This window comes from Diceros bicornis, chromosome 7 (assembly GCF_020826845.1).
Source record: "Diceros bicornis minor isolate mBicDic1 chromosome 7, mDicBic1.mat.cur, whole genome shotgun sequence".
NCBI lineage: Eukaryota > Metazoa > Chordata > Mammalia > Perissodactyla > Rhinocerotidae > Diceros > Diceros bicornis.
In genome coordinates, this window is record NC_080746.1 from 67,847,843 (window position 1) to 67,866,030 (window position 18,188).

At 39.0% G+C, this 18,188-nt stretch overlaps 1 protein-coding gene across 1 annotated transcript in view; it reads right to left on the reverse strand.

The window, feature by feature from the left end:
• DENND5A (DENN domain containing 5A) overlaps positions 1 to 18,188 on the reverse strand; it is a 92,749-nt gene that overhangs the window by 20,531 nt on the left and 54,030 nt on the right. Inside the window, exons 6-11 of the mRNA XM_058545956.1 lie at positions 16,799 to 17,116; positions 15,121 to 15,336; positions 14,379 to 14,613; positions 6,554 to 6,704; positions 5,800 to 5,893; positions 3,473 to 3,604 (exon numbers count right to left, since the gene is read on the reverse strand). Coding sequence (XP_058401939.1) covers positions 3,473 to 3,604; positions 5,800 to 5,893; positions 6,554 to 6,704; positions 14,379 to 14,613; positions 15,121 to 15,336; positions 16,799 to 17,116 — 1,146 coding nt within the window. The remainder of the gene's footprint in view (positions 1 to 3,472; positions 3,605 to 5,799; positions 5,894 to 6,553; positions 6,705 to 14,378; positions 14,614 to 15,120; positions 15,337 to 16,798; positions 17,117 to 18,188) is intronic.

The window sequence follows — 18,188 nt, forward strand, 5'->3', positions numbered from 1 at the left end:
AGCACTTAATCCTAGATATATATCTGAAGTACCTGTCAAGGGGATAAAAAATTGAGGAGGAATAATTTAGGTAAAAATTTTCAAAATCTTATTATAAAACAAAACCAAAAAAAACACACGCTTTATGATGATAATTGCAGCTTTTATTACTGTGTGCCAGGCACTGTATTAAGCATTGCATTATCTCGTGCAAGCCTCCTAATAACTCTATGAGTATTATTATTGTTCCCAATTTACTGATAAGGAAATTGCAGTCAGAGAACTTAAGTAACTTGATAAAATCACACAGCAAAGAAGTAGTAGATCTGGCCTTCAAACCTAAGTCTGCTCAAATATTAAGTCTAAGTTCTTAAGTAAGATTTAATCACATTATAAATTTGTGACATATAAAAATCTCAAGAGCAGGAAAAAAATCATCCCCAATCCTATCTTTCAGAAGCAACAACTCAACACTTTGCCATATTTCTTTCCAGTGTAAATTTTTCTTTTTTTTTTTTTTTGTGAGCAAGATCAGCCCTGAGCTAACAGCCAATGCCAATCTTCCTCTTTTTGCCAAGGAAGATCACCCCCAGGCCAACATCCATGCCCATCCTACTCCACTCCATATGAGACGCCACCACAGCATGGTTTGACAAGTGGTGCGTCAGTGCGCACGTGGGATCCAAACCCGTGAACCCTCGGGCCGCCGAAGCACAGCACACGCACCCGACCGCTACACCACAGGGCCAGCCCCTCAGTGTTGCTATTTTTAATGTTTTTTGCTGTGAAATATATCTCATATACATTCACATATATATATGTACATGTGTAAGTGTGTGTGTAAATGCATACACGCAATTACACTATTATAACCATCACCTGGGTTAAGAAATAAAATATTGCCCTTCTATACCTTTGAAGCACCCCATGTGCCCTCGCCAAACACCTTCCCACTCTAGAAGTGATCACTACTCTGACTTGCACAATAAAACTACAGAAAAGCAAGGAAATGATTATCACCTATATTTGCATTCCTAAACAATGTAGTTTAGTTTTGCCTGTTATGTTTTCTTTTGTGATTTGCTTTTTCACTCAACTTTATGTTTGTGACATTCATCCCTGTTGATGGGTATAGCTATTGCCAATTTCCATCATTGTATAGCATTCTATCATATGAATATACTACAATTTATTAATTTTCCTACTGATTGGCATTTGGGTTGTTTCCCTTTTGGGACTATTACAAAGAATGCTGCCCTATGCTTCTTGTACATATCTCCTGGGTCACGCTGCAAAGGTTTCTCTGGGGAGCGCTACCTAGGAGAAGAATACTAGATAATGCTATGCTGTTTTTCCAAAGTGGTCGTACCAATTTCCACTTCTAACGTACAAGAGCTCCTGCTGCTCCACATGCTAGCCAACACTTGGCAGTGTCGGACTGATTACCGTATTTCTTCAATTCTAAGATGTACATCTTTCCACATATTAACATCTCTGAAATTGGGATGTATTTTCCAGTCATTGTTGACAAGGCAGTGGACATAATGCAACCCAAGTGCCCAGGCACGCATCTCAAAACTTGAGAATGAATGTTAGTGGCTTGGAAAACAAATCTCAGAGACAATAGAGAAGCCCCCTTTCAAGAAAGGCAGCATCACCAATGTTCTCGATGGCAGAAAAGACAACATCGTGTGGAAAAATCACAGATATTGGTGACTCAGAGTGAACAGACAGAAGCTTTTTCTAAAACACTTTAGTTCAAATTATTAGTAATGATATATCAATCTAACTTATAATGGTAATTTCTTCTGTAAGAGAAAGTATATTTGATTTTATCCTATAAATGACCACCACTTAAAAAATGAAAATGCAGGAAAATCTTTTTTTTCCATTGATGCATAAACAGGATGTGGTAGAGGCTGAGTTAGTTAACTGTCCTAAAAAGTATGGTATACTGACTTGGTTGAAAGGCTATATTTTTATTAGAAAAGAAATTACATTTATAAATAAAATATTAAAAATTAAGAATGACTGTCTTTTGATCCAGCAACCCTACTTCTGAGTATATATCCAAAAGAACTAAAATCAGAATCCCAAAGAGATACCTACACCCCATGTTCATTGCAGCATTATTCACAATAGCCAAGATATGAAAACAACACAAGTGTCCACCAACAGATGAATGGATACACAAAATGTGGTATATACATACAAGGGAATAACATTTTAAAAACAAGGAAATGGTGGGCCGGCCCCGAGGCTTAGCGGTTAGGTGTGCGCACTCCGCTGCTGGCGGCCCGGATTCGGATCCGCAGCGAGCACCGACGCGCCGCTTCTCCAGCCATGCTGGGGCCGTGTCCCACATGCAGCAGCTAGAGGGATGTGCAGCTATGACATGTAACTATCTACTGGGGCTTTGGGGGAAAAAATAAATAAACAAAATTAAAATAACTGTTTAAAAAACAAACAAACAAGGAAATGCTGCCATTTGCAGCAACATGGATGGACCTGGAGGACATTATGCTAAGTGAAGCAAGCCAGTCACAGAAGGACAAATACTACATGATTCCATCCATATGAGGTATCTAAAATAGTTAGACTCACAGAAGCAGAGAATAGTACAGTGGTTGCCGGGGCGGGGGGGGACGGGAAAACAGGGAATTGTTGCTTGGTGGGTATGAAGTTTCAGTATGCAAGATGAATAAGCTCTGGAGATCTGGTGTACAACATAGTACCTACAATTAACAATATAATATTGTGCACTTTAAAATATGTTAAGAGGATAGATCTCATGTTAAGTCTTCTTACCACAAAAACAAACCAAAAAAAAAACCCACAAGAGAACACAAGGAAATTTTTGGAAGTGACAGATATGTTCAGTATCTTGATTGTGGTGATAGTATCACGGGTGTATGCATATGTCCAAACTCATCAAGATGTGTACATTAAATGTGTGCAATTTTCTGTATATCAATTATACCTCAATAAAGCTTAAAAAAAGAGGTTGCCTTTGTAGAATTGAGAAAAACATCCCAAGTTTAAACTGAATAACACACTTTAGCCTGGCACATTATAAAATTTACTAGCACTCAGTAAATTCTTGTTTCTAGGCATATGAGACCAATGCTATCAAATTAAAATAAAGAAGCAAAAACATTTTCACATGTGTAAGACTAATCTGTTGAAGACAATTCAACTACAATGATTTCAAGTAAGTAATGTAAGATGTCTAAAATTAGAAACTACATCTCTCTCTCAGTTTTAGGGAATACATATTAAGTTTACATCAAGCAGAGTGTGCTCGCTCTCAATTAATGGTATATTTTACTTAAAACAAATACACCTAATTCCAAGTTAACAGGATCTTAAAATTAGTACTATCCCATTGTATTTACAATATTTTTAAAACCAAGACAGAGTGGTCAGAGCCAGGCCCTGGCCTCACCTTACTGCCCAGGGAACCCACACACATACAGAGGCGTCCACAGCTCACCTTGTTGCGACATTCCTTTAGCAGACCCTCCACAAACTTCCAGTTGGTCTGGGCAATCACTAACGGGGAGAGGTTGGACAGTTTTGGTTGGCGGATGGTGCTGCCCATACTCCTGGCTTCCTGGATGTACTTCTACAGCAAAAGGAAAAATCAAAGACTCTTACACACAAACCACAGGCCACCAGTACTGATGGATGCCTGAAGAGGGCACTATCACCCCACACTTTCTTACTGCCTCTTTCCTTGTATCAAAGGGAAAAACTGAGATAATATGATGAGTTCTGTTTTCTCTGATGTAAAGCACTCCATTAATACTGTAAATACCTTTGCTTTAATGATACAAAAGGTAAAAAACACATGGCTGTAACACGTATAGCTCAGTGTGCAAACCCACCCAAATCTCAGAGTACTACTGAGAAAATCATTCTCCCTACCAAGCTGGGAGGGGTTTAACTCCTCTGCCCATATCAAAGATATCTACCCTTGGTATCATCAAGTATAACCTTGCTAAATTAGGACCTGGGAAATAAGAATGCACACTCAAAACAACAACTGCATGTTCGGCTATTCTACAGTGTGCTGGTGATTCTCCATATGCTGTTTTAACACAGAACTCACATCAGTGAGCGAACTGCACACTGACATCCTCTCAGTATCCCAGATTTATAATCAACACTTTTACCCCAGACCTCCTCCTTCCCCTCCCATGTTTACTCCACTAGTACAATTCTGTCCATTCTCTCTTCCGACCCCTCAATCTGCCCCTACTCCCAACCCCCAAGGTTAGGCTTCAATTATGATCATCTGGACTACTGCTACGTCCCTCCTAACTTGCTAGCTACCTCCAGGACCCCCTTCCTCCAAAATATTCTGCCCACAGCCTCCTTACACAACTGCCACTAAGATTTTGATCCTGCACTTCCTCTACTTGAAATGCTCTTCTTTGTCTCTGACAATCCTATCATCCTCCAAGGCTTAAAGAGGTGCCAGCTCCAGCAAACAGTCTCGTTTGGTAGAAGTGACCACTGCTTCTCTGATCAGGGATCAAACACTGGCTTGCCTCTCATACGGCCCTTTCAAAAGACTCTTCTACTGAAGTTATTTGTGTACCTGACTTTGCTCCCTTAATAAACTGGTATTCCCTGAGGACATGGCTACCTCCTTGTCACCTTTATATCTTAAAGTGCTTACTACAGTGATTTTGACCAAGAAAACGTGCTCAATGAACACTGCTGAAAGAAGAAATATGGAAGTGAGGTGGAAGACCCAGGAGAGACTTAAAATAACACCAATACCCAATACCCTTTACGCCAGCCTCACAAAAACTTTAAGCACAACTGTATCCTATAAATCAGCAGTTAAAAATTCATAACCATACCGTGCAATTGTAATTTATTCCTTTAAAAAACAGCAAAGGCAAAAATATCTTATTCTCCCATTCACAGAGGTGCCAGACACATGAAAACAATATGTTGATTGGGTTTTATATGCATAAAATGCAAATTGCAGGGTCTTTTCTCAAAGAGAAGTTCCTGAAATAGGTTTCTGAAGGTGAAGCTCCATTTTCACAACTTCTCTGTGGCTAAGTAACGCAGGGTCTCCAACTAGAAACTTTCCTGGGAACAAATTATAGTAGAGCTGAGAAACTCAGTTTACAAGCAATGAGGACTCAGGAGGTCAATTCAAGAAGCCTCAATCCCCAAGCACCTGATGATAACATTCCTCTTCTTTGCTCCTCTAAGAAAAAACACGTCAAGATTATCTGTTTTAAGATACACAAAAAATAGCGAAAAAGTGCCCCCCTCTCCAGGTTCAGAGATTCACAGCACTAACCCAAGTTCAGCTTTTCTTCCTTCTCACTCTAAAAGAATTAACTTCTTTACTACCATACCATACACACAAAAAAAAAAGTCTCATAAATTTTAAAAGGATTTCTCCCAAGTTTCAGACTCTTTTTCTGAGGTTCCTGTCACAGTCCCCAGGAACAGAGTATCACGTGTGAATGAGTACTGAAAGGACAGTGAAAGGATCTCTTCTATGCACTGACATCATTCCTGAACGGGGCTGCAAACAGGGCCTGGCTCAGGGAGAGGATCTACATGGTTAATGGCTAGCTGTCATTTGCAGAACATCGTACATCCTGGATTTGTCATAACCCAGGCTCAAGTATCAGGTATCAGGAAATAACCCCATTATTTACCCTTTTATGGGGAGAGGTCATTGTTATTAGGACATTTGAATCAGACCAGTGGCCAAAGAAATGGCAAAGAGAAGGAGAGCGTAGGATGATAACAGGGCCATTCCTTGTCATTCTTAAGTTGTTTTACCTCTCTCTGGTCATTGTCTAAACGCAGGTGTTCTGTGTGTTGCTTCTGCCGATCTTTCCGCCTCCACTGGGCAGGGGCATGCCTTTTTGTCCACCTGACAGAATCAAAGCAGGCAATTAAGAACATTCCACTAAGAAAGTAAGGTCAATTGACACAAGAAAACTTGAACATCTAAGGACCACCAAGAAGTCAAGAGAGATAGCTCAGAGACCCTGAGGAAGAATAGCTTAAAGACTGGTGACTGGGCAAAAAAGAGGTAACACCCCAGGGAACATAGACATATCTCTCTTGAAACATCTACAAAAACTTCACATGCAGATCCAAAACTTTACTCAACCAACTCTGTCTGGGCTTTGACACACTCATCTCCAAAAGTAACTAAAGAAGAGCAACCCTGCTAAGTTATCTACTTTCAGTTCAGTCTCCAATTATTTCAATCACCACTTATTAAAGACACAATGCTAGCTGGTGTTGTATGAGATTCAGTTGTGAAATGATCTCAGCTATCCACAGCCTGGCTTTTTGCAGGTCCTGGGCATGTGGAACTATCCCAATATGCATAGTGGAAACGAGCTGATGATACTTTGTCACCTGTTTTCTTGCTCAAATAAGTGAACGATCTAGATAGTCTGGGTCTTCTCCACATTTGCTTTACAAAATTCAGGAGTCTTCTACCAGCTCTCGCCCAGATACTGGATGACCCTCATCACCGTGATTAGGTAGCTTGATCAGGGAAGCCCTGGGGTTGACTCACTTGTTGCTGGCTGGTCCAGTGGAAAGCACGTCAGACTGCAGCTTAGGGAAGAACCCCGGCTCATACTTCCCTTGTCCAATCTTCATGTCAAGTAAATGGGGGTGAACTGCAGTATGGTCAATTTTTGCCAGACGCAGCTCAATTGCTTTCTCTGAATGAGAACAACAACAAAAAAAGTCAAATATTTTTTAAAATATACCATATTCTGGGGTATAAAATAAGTCTCAATAAATTTAAAATAATTTCAATCATACAAAGTATGTCCTTTGACCACAATAATCAATAATGACATCTTAAAATTAAATAACACGCTTCTAAATAACCCATTGGTCAAAAAAGAAATCAAAAGGGAAATAAGAAGGCATTTTGAACTGAATAAAAATAAAAACACAAATGATTAGAGTTTGTGGTATGTCATTAAAATATTATTTGAAAGAAGATTTATAGCACTAAATCCCTATCTAAGAAAAGAAGAAAGGTCTCAAATTAATGACCTTGGCTTCCATCTTAAGAAACTAGAAAAAGATGAGCAAATTAAATCCAAAGTAAATACAAGAAAGGAAATAACAAAGGCCAGAGTGAAATGCATGATACAAGATACAGCATCCATTTATGATAAAAACTCTAAATAAAATGGGTATAGAAGGAAAGTACCTCAACATAATAAAGACCATATATGAGAAACCCACAGCTAATATCATCCTCAATGGTGAAAAACTGAAAGCTATCCCTCTAAGAACAGGAACCAGACAAGGATGCCCAATGTCACCACTCCTATTTAACATAGTACTGGAAGTCCTAGCCAGAGCAATCAGGCAAGAGAAAGAAATAAAAGGGATCCAAATTGGAAAGGAAGAAGTGAAACTGTCACTATTTGCAGATGACATGATTTTATATATAGAAAACCCTAAAGAATCCACCAGAAAACTTTTAGAAGTAATAAACGAATATGGCAAAGTTGCAGGATACAAAATCAACATACAAAAATCAGTTGCATTTCTGTACACTAACAACGAAGTAGCAGAAAGAGAAATTAAGAATACAATCCCATTTACAATTGCAACAAAAACAATAAAATACCTATGAATAAACTTAACCAAAGAGGTGAAAGATCTGTACACCAAAAACTATAAAACATTGCTGAAAGAAATTGAAGAAGACACAAAGAAATGGAAAGATATTCCGTGTTCTTGGATTGGAAGAATTAACATAGTTAAGATGTCCATACTTCCTAAAGCCATCTATAGATTCAATGCAATCCCTATCAAAGTTCCAACAACATTTTTCACAGAAATAGAACAAAGAATCCTAAAATTTATATTGAACAACAAAAGACCCTGAATAGCTAAAGGAATCCTGAGAAAAAAGAACAAAGCTGGAGGTATCACACTCCCTGATTTCAAAATATACTACAAAGCTATAGTAACCAAAACAGCATGGTATTGGCACAAAAACAGACACACAGATCAATGGAATAGAATCGAAAGCCCAGAAATAAACCCACACATCTATGGACAGCTAATCTACAACAAAGGAGCCAAGAACATACAATGGGAAAAGAAAGTGTCTTCAACAAATGGTGTTGGGAAAACTGGATAGCCACATGCAAAAAAATGAAAGTAGACCCTTACCTTACACCATACACAAAAATTAACTCCAAATGGATTAAAGACTTGAATGTAAGACCTGAAACTATGAAACTTCTAGAAGAAAACATAGGCAGTACGCTCTTCCACATCGGTCTTAGCAACATATTTTCAAGCACCATGTCTGACCGGGCAAGAGAAACAATAGAAAAAATAAACAAATGGGACTACATCAAACTAAAAAGCTTCTGTACAGCAAAGGAAACCATCAACAAAATGAAAAGACAACCTAACAACTGGGAGAAGATATTTGCAAACCATACATCTGATAAGGGCTTAATCTCCAAAATATATAAAGAACTCATGCATCTCAACAACAAAAAAACTACCAACCCAATTAAAAAATGGGCAAAAGACCTAAACAGACATTTCTCCAAAGAAGATATACTGATGGCCAACAGACACATGAAAAGATGTTCAAAATCACTAACTATCAGGGAAATGCAAATCAAAACTACAATGAGATATCACCTCACGCCCGTCAGAATGGCAATAATTAACAAGACAGGAAACAACATGTGTTGGAGAGGATGTGGAGAGAAGGGAACTCTCATACACTGCTGGTGGGAGTGCAAACTGATGCAGCCACTATGGAAAACAGTATGGAGATTCCTCAAAAAATCAAGGATAGAACTACCATATGATCCAGCTATTCCACTGCTGGGTATTTACCCAAAGAACTTGAAAACACCAATTTGTAAAGGTACATGCACCCCTGTGTTCATTGCAGCGTTATTCACAATAGCCAAGACTTGGAAGCAACCTAAGTGCCCATCAAGGGACAAATGGATAAAGAAGATGTGGTATATATACACAATGGAATACTACTCAGCCATAAGAAATGATGAAATCCAGCCATTTGTGACAAGATGGATGGACATTGAGGGTATAATGCAAAGTGAAATAAGTCAGAGGGAGAAGGTCAAATACCGTATGATTTCCCTCATTAAGTAGTAGATAATAACAACAATAAACAAACACATAGAGACAGAGATTGGATTGGTGGTTACCAGAGGGGAAGGGGGGAGGGAGGAGGGTGAAAAGGATAATTCGGTACATGTGTGCGGTGATGGGTTGTAATTAGTATTTTGGTGGTGAACATGATGCAATCTTTGCAGAAATAGAAGTATAATGATGTACACCTGAAATTTTTACAATGTTATAAACCAATGTTACTGCAATAAACAAAAAATTTAAATAAATAAATAAGTAAATAATAAAAATGATGGGGCTTTAAAAAAAAAAAAAACAAAGAAAATAGAGAAAATGAATAAATCCAAATCCTGGTTCTTTCAGAAGATCAGTAAAACTAATAAACTTCTAGTCAGACTGATCTAGATAAAAAAGAAAAGACACAAACTACCAATATCAGGAATAAGAGAAGTAACATTGCTACAGATTCTACAAATATTAATGAGGGAATATTAGGAATAACTTAATGCCAACGAATTTGACAAGAAGTGAAATGGACAAACTCCTTGAAAGACACAAAGTGCCAAAGCTCACTCAAGAAGAAACAGATAACGTGAATAGCCCTATATCTATTTTTAAAATTGAATCTGTAGTTTAAAACCTTCCCACAAAAAAAAAACACTCCAGGCCCAGCCTGCTTCACTAATGAATTCTGCCAAACAGCTAAAGAAGAAATATCACTTACACAAGCTCTTCTGGGAAATGGAAGAGGAGAGAATACTTCCCAACTTATTCTTTGAGGCCAACATTATCCTAATACTAAATCAGACCAAGATATCACAGAAAAACTACGAACCAATATCCCTTATGAACACAGATGCAAAAATTCTAAACAAAATTTTAGTACAGTGCATTCAGTAATATACAAAAAGGATAATACATCATGACCAAATAAAGTTTATCTAAGAAATGCAAGGTTGGTTTAAACATTCAAAAATCAATGTAATTCACCATATTAACAAACTAAAACTAAATCTATATAATTACTTCAATAGATGCAGAAAAATCATTGACAAAATACAACATCCACTTTTGATAAAAGTCTCAGCAAACTAGTAACAGAAACAAACACCCTCAACCGATAAGAGGTATCCACAAAAAACCTACAGTTAACATCATCCTTAATGGTGAATGCTTTCCCCCTAAAATCAGGAATAAGATAAGGATGTCCACTCTCACCATTTCTATTTGACATTGTAGTAAAGGTTCTAGCCAGTGCAATAAGGCAAGAAAAAGACATAGAAGGCAGCCAGACTGGAAAGGAAAAAGTAAAACGATCATTATTCACAGGCACAATGATTATTTACATAGAAATCTGACAGAATGTGCAAAAAGTTACTAGAAGTAAAATTAGTGTGGTTGCAAGACACAGATCAATATACAAAACTGTTATATTTCTATATATTAACAATGAGCAATCAGAAATTAAAATTTTAAAATACCATTTACAATAATACCCAAAAATATGAAATACTTAGGGATAAATCTGACAAAAGATATGCAAAACTTGTACACTGAAAACTACACAACACTGTCGAGAGAAATCAAAGACTACCTAGATAAAAGGAGAGGTATGCCATGTTCATGGATCAGAAGACTCAATAATGTTAAGACGTCAATTCTCCCTAAATTGACCTACAGATTCAAGGCAATCCCAAACAATATCTCAGAAGGTTATTTGTGGAAATCAGTAAGCTGATTCTAAATATATTCAGTAAGCTGATTCTAAATATATGTGAAATACAAAACCTAGAATAGCCAAAACAACTTAGAAAAAGAAGAATAAAGGAGGACTAACATTCCCTGACTTCAAGATTTAATATAAAGCTACAGTAATCAAGACAGTGTGGTACTGGTGTAAATGTAGTTTAATAGATTAATGAAACAGAACAAATACACTCACACGTACATAGATGACTGATATTTTGGCAAAGCTTAAAAGGCAATTCCTTGGAGAAGGCAGTCTTTTCAACAGATGATGCTGGAACAACTGCATATCCATATGGAAAAAAATGAACCTGGACCCTTAGCTTTCACTACTTACAAAAATTAACTTGATATGGATCATAGGCCCAAATATAAAGCCTAAAACTTCTGGAAGGAAATACAGAGGGGAAAAAAAATCTGTGACCTTGGTTAGGCAAAAATTTCTCAGATACAACACCAAAAGCATAATCCATTTTTAAGAAACTGATAAATTAGGCCTTATCAAAATTTAAAACTTTGTTCTTCAAAAGACATTGTTAAGGGAACAAAACGATAAGCCACAGAGCGGGGGAAATACTTGTAAATCATATATCTGATAAAGGACTTGTATCCAGATTACATAAAGAACTTTCGAAACTCAGAATAAGAAAACAAACAACCCAATAAAAAATGGGCAAAAGATTTAAATAGGCATTTCACCAAAGAAGAGGAATGGATGCCAAATAAACAAAAGAAAAAATGTTCAACATCATTAGTCATCAGGAACATGCAAATCAAAACCACAATGAGATACCATTACAAACCTATTAGAATGGCTAAATTGAAAACACTGACCATACTAAATATTGGCAACAATGTGGAGGAACTATAACTCTCATACACTGCTAGTGGGAACGTAAAAAGTACAATCACTGTGAAATACAATTTGGCAGTTTCTTTAAAAAGTCAACATACAAATCACTCTTAGGTATTTATCCAAGGGAAAAGAAAACATACATACACAGATGTTCATAGCCCAAATGTCGACCAATAAGTAAACAGATAAATTGTAGAAATACCCATACAATGGACTATTACTCAGCAAAAAAAGGAACATGAATAAATCTCCAAATAATTATGCTGAGTAAAAGAAGCCAGACTAAAAAAAGAGCAGATACTGTATGATTCCATTTATATAAAATTCTAGATAATGAAAACCCTATAGTAACAGAAATCACAGCAGTGGTTGCCTCGGGATTTGGGGAGAGAGTGGGAGGGGACAGAATGGTGATGTTACAAAAGGGCATGAGGAAACTTTTGAGGGTGGTGGGTATGTTTGCTAGTTCTTGATTTAAGTGTATACATATACCAAAACTTTAAATATGTGTAGTTTACTATATGTCAATTATATCTCAAAAATTTTAAAGAGTAGGAACAAAAAAAACTGGTAACTCTCTTGGTATTTTCTAGAGTCATGTAAAAACATCTCAACCTTTGGGCCTTCCTGTTATCCTAGGTCAAGTTGCCTTCTCTTTGGGCCTCCCTCACTTCCTCCAACCCTTCCTCTGATTTGACAGAATTTATTCAGTGTCTACAATGTGCCAGGCACTATTCTAGGCCCTGCAGATACCAAAGGTGAGCCAGGGGAACATCTTTATCTATAAAATTACTGGGTGAATAGAAGTGATTGCCATCAAGATCTCTTCTAAAGGTAACAATTTAAAGGATCTCCAAAAAGACCCCTGTAGTTATGTTTTTACCATTTTCCAATCAGACTGGTTCAAGAAGCTAAGGTGTCCATGTGGGATGGGGTGAGGTGGCTGAACTACTCCTCTAGGCTAGGAATCTGAGGCCAGAGGCAAGAACCCTGATTTAGCATATTTCGAGTGCATCTCTCTGGGGTAGACTACAGAATATACCAATGGCAAAGATATTCCCATTATCCCTGAGAGCAGAGCATAGGGTTGCCTGAAGAGTCTCTGTGACACCCGTTTTCCTTAATGAGTCATACAAATGAAAGTTAGTTAACCCTCCCTCCATATCCCAAACCCCACATTCTAACAGGCCCATAAGAACACATGTCCTGGCCAGAGTAATTCTAATTCAAATCAGTAGGCTGCAGTGTTTGGTGTTCAACAAATGGATTACAGATAGGCTGAACTGATTGCCTCAACCGTTATGGCAGGTGGGTAAGGCCTCAACTGACTGGAGCCTCTAGCTATAAGCAGACTCCCTTGTTTATTCCAGTGAGCCACATACAAATATCGTCATTCTCAAGTGTAGCACAACATAAAAAGACTGGGAAGTCCTGATTTAAACTGATGGCTTGGGAGATGTTTCTCTAAACCTACAGTCTTGTAGAAATCCCCATCAAGCTCCCCAGGACCAAAGCACTTACCATATGTTGAGCATGTAGTAGGTACATAATACTTAATAAATGAATGAACAAAATATACAAAAAGGCTACAACAAGGACACTGAACATCCCACAAGGAAGTGAACACACCATTTAATCTGACACCTAAAGCTGAGACTATTCTCTAGCTAAACTCATCTAGATGGGGCCTCTGAATAAAAAGGACTTTTCAATCATGCATGTAGCAAACAACTTTTTTTAACATCTGTATGTGCTGGGCACAATGCTAAAGGACTGGGGGTAAGAAAATGAGTAAATACAGTCTCTGCTCTTAAATTGTTCCCTGATAATGACAGCTCAAAAGAAGAGAGATTATTATAGAGGGGAGGCAAGAACAAGCACCACTGGAGCACAGAGGAGGAATCCACCGACCCAGCCTGAGGGCATCAGAGAAGGCTGCACAGAGGAGACATACAGTTAAGTTTTTGTGGCAAACTGTCAATCGCTTACTCATAACCCATTCGCCCCTTCTTTCTTGCTAATAAAACCCCGATACTGTTCAGGGTAAATTACACCCAGTTCAACATTCATTTTCACAGCCTCACTTGCACTTAGGGATGGTCACAGAATATGGTTCCGGCCTATGAGACAATGGAAGTTATTGGGAATTTCTGGGAAAGCTTTTGCTTTCTGAAACGAGAGGGAAAATACAGCTGGCATCAACCTTCTCCTCTTCTTGCTCTGAATGTGAACATAAAAAGCCTCTTGTAACCATGAGGCAACAAGCATAAATATAAAAGTCAATATGCTAAGGATAGCTGAGTAAAAAGAAAGAAGCTCAGTTTCTGATTACATTGTTGAGCAGCTGAGCCAACACCAGCAACCACCAATTGTGCACTTCTTGCTATTGAGAACAATAACCCCCATCTGTCTAACCCACTGTTGGTTAGATCTCTACTACCAACAGCAGAACCCATTCCTAACTGACAGCGTTAAAGGATGAGAAAAGTCTGCCAAGCAAAAAAGACAGGGAAGAGCATTTCAGGCAAAGTGAACAACTTATGCAAAAGCAGAAACAGGGAAAGAAGCTGGCATGTTTAGGAACAGGGACACATAAGTGACATAATCCAAGAAGCGAGAAAGTACAGCAACAAGGAGGCCTCACTTGCTTCATCCACAGTGGTGCACTTCTGGTACATGGACGTGCGGAGAGTAGGCGTCCGAACATTCAGCAGCCTGATCTTGTCTACTCGGGAATCAAATACCCGTAGCACAGGGTCTTTATCATCATCATCATGACACATGATTTTGTTGTCAATGAAAGAAGCAAACATCTGGGTCTCCAGGAATCTTGAGAGGAAGGGCAGGTAGGGCTCAGGCTGATCTGATAGAAATGATGCCTGGTGGGACCAAAAGGAAACAGACAGTCACTGACAGGGAAGAGGGAAGAGGAAATATCAGCCTTGACCAGCAAAGTCAACACACCCAAGGGATCCAGTAGGTTAATTCTCCTCTGAAGCTTCCTAGGTCTTTATGAAAAGCAAACAACAAAATCTCTTCATTGTTTTTTTAACACTCATATAATTTCGGATATCCTGAAACTTTGACATACTAGCCCCAACTTACTCTGGTAACCTACTGTGGCAACCAATCCTCCCAGAATCCTGATGTTCAACCTACATGTGCACCTTTGTCTAAGAGCTCTCTGATGGAAGGTAAATCACCTGACAGTAATAATCAGCACACTACTCTAAAGCAGCAAGACCTTATATTTTATCAACAGCAGAAGGACCATGAACTTGTTTCTAGCATGTAATATTATGAAAAAAACTCATCTTCAGTTAAATGTTCTAGAGGGTCTGGCATCTTCTCATTCTTCACCACCTCCCCAGCAAAATTATACTCACTTTATCAAAGTTTTGCATCTGCTCCCTGTTGGTAAACCAGGACTCTTTATCCTGGCTGGGCTGAATGACAAACACCTCATAATCTGCAAACATCTGAGTGAAACGATTTGCAAAAACTTCCCGGATCTGAATGTTTAGCTGGTAAATCCTGAGTTCTTCTTCATCACACTGAACTTTCAGATCCTTATTGCTGCTGGCGTCTTCACGCACTTCCAGCTACAAAAAAGAAACAACAGTTAAAAACACACAAACTTTTACTTTTATCCCAAAGAAAGGCAACTCACCTGTTTTTTTTTTTTTTTTTTTTTTTTTTTGTGAGGAGATCAGCCCTGCGCTAACATCCGCCAATCCTCCTCTTTTTTTTTTTTTTTTTTGCTGAGGAAGACGGCCCCGGGCTAACATCGGTGCCCATCTTCCTCCACTTTATATGGGACGCTGCCACAGCATGGCTTACCAAGCAGTGCGTCGGTGCGCGCCCGGGATCCGAACCAGCGAACCCCGGGCCGCCGCAGCGGAGCGCGCGCACTTAACCGCTTGCGCCACCGGGCCGGCCCCTCACCTGTTTTTTTCCCCCAGTGGTCATTTACTTTGCAGCAAATGGAGAAAATAAACAAAAGAGGAAAAAAATGAGAAGAAAAAAGAAAGAAAGGGATTCTGACATGGAGAAGAGAGAAATGAAGGTGTTCCACTTGCAGATATCCAGCAATTTAATGGAAGTAGAGATAAGATTCAGCAATAGAGGAAAAAGTCACTATTTATCTCAAGGGTCAGGGGAAGGAGGGAATCTGTGAAGTCAATGAGAAAATGATAAATGCAAAGTAACAAGGCCAGACTCTGGCTCTCCCTTGTCTCTCTGATTTTTCTCCCCCATATCACTTTTCTTTATCTTTCTCCCTAAGAATTTTTCCTTACTATGTCTTTCTTAACCTTTTTAATCTCTCTAAATATTTCTCTGCTCCTCTTTAACTGGCCATGGTTTTTTAAAAATATCGGCTCTACTAACTAAATAAAGCAGGAAAATGAAATGTTTCACACTTCACTAAAAAATTAGCCCAACAAAATGATTACATTGGCCAATTTTGTTTATATGTAATGCACAAAAGTAACTAAACAGTGAGAATGGGGGAGGGTGAAGAGATAGGTAAAAAACTACAGAAAGGAGATAGTCTCATCCAAGCCAGGAAATGGAAAGCTAAGTACCTCCCCAGAAAAAGCACAGGACTACAGTTCAAGAGGATCAGGTCTAGCCTCAGGTCAGCCACTTACTAGGCATTTAATGGAGGCTCTCAAGCTTCGGTTTCTTGAGCTATAAAACAACAATACCTGCTCTGTATGCTTTAGGCTGCTGTGAAATTCACAAGGCAATGGATCTGAAAGAGGTCTGAACACAAAGATTACCACCATCATCCCTCCAATCACTCTGCAGTAGCGTTCACATAGATGACAGCAGGCTCTCCTTGATGCCCAAGTGAGAAGCTACCCAGATTTAGATTAAGTAGCATTTACCGGACAATGTTTGCCAGAACTGAATCCAGAGTCTCCGTACAAGAGCATTCTCTCACTGCTCACAAATATGCCTTGCCCAGAACTGAGTGCTTTCTCACCCCACACTTTATCTCACCAGGACAGCACCCTAGCACAGACCAAACCTGTCACAGACTCATACACAGCATCTTACCTTTTCCAGGCTCACCCCAGTCCTCTTGACTAAGGCTTGCAGCCGGGCGATCGTTTCATTCTCCTTGAGGAGCTCGTAGGAATGCAAAGGGGAGCCTGCGATGTTCCCATTCCTCTTGTCAGAGACAAGTTCAGAAGCCCGGAGCCTCTTCAGCTTGGAGGCGCTCTCACTGCAATGAAGGTTCCCTTCAGGGGGAATGCCAAATGCCATGAGAATCTCAGAGACTTCCTGGACAAACTCCAATTTGTTGGGAAACTGAGGCAAGTCCTCGGGCAGCTCAATGAAGTGGTTGTCAATGTCCACAAAGCAGAGGTTGGCCTGGCAGTCAAAACAGGATGAGGAGGGTGAACAACTCCAGAGCATTAAGGAAGAAACTTCAGAAAGGATAATGAACATCAGAGGAAAGAGAAAACATCTGAAAGGGGCAAGTATGAGGTATGGTATAAAGAAGATGCGGCTCATGAAGGAGACAGACCTGAGTTCCAATTTTCCCCTAACACTGTCTAGTAGTATGATGTGGGGAGAGTTACTTAACCTCTCTGATTCTGTTTCCTCAGCTGTAAAATACAGAGATAAATACACTTATCTTAGACAGGGTAAGGATTACGTAATGACACAGATGGTTAGCATCTAGCACAAAAGTCTCACATACAGTAAATGCTCATAGAATGTCTGTTGAATTCACGAATTCTTACACCAGTGAAAAGAACACTAGGAGTGCGTAGAAAAGTCTATCCAGACCTGACTCCATCACTATTTCCCCATATGACCCTGAGCATTCTATTATTCCTTTCTGAGGCTCAGTCCTGATTGGTAAGATTTGGTGGCTGGTCTTGATGATTTCTGTGCTTCCTTCTGCCTTTCATATTGCTTCAAGAGGATGTAGAGACAACACTCTCATACACTGCTGGTGAGATGGGTAATCTGGATTAACAAAGAACAACTTGGCAATATCTATCCATCCTTATTTTACAGACAAAACTGACACAGACAGGTTAAGTAATTTGTCCAAAGTCACACAGCTAGTAAGTAGTAGAGCTGGGATCTGAACTCAGCTAGCCTGACTTCAGTCATACCCATCCACTCTTCTCCTGAGGGGTCTTACACATTTCTTACTCAATTTAATTTAAATATTTTATAGCTCCAGTCCCTGTTGGAATTTTCTTACAGCTATAAATTTAAAAAGCATTTTGTTTTTTTATATTTATCTTACAACCATGAACCTGTTCTAGCCAAGACAACTGTCATTTCCCTCATTGCAGTGCCTTATTAAATGCTTAAGAGTGTATCTGTTCTATTCATATAACAGGGATAATATTACCTATGTCATAGGTTTGTTTTGAGGATTATGAAACAATAATTGCTGAGGATTTAGCACAGCGCCAGGCCC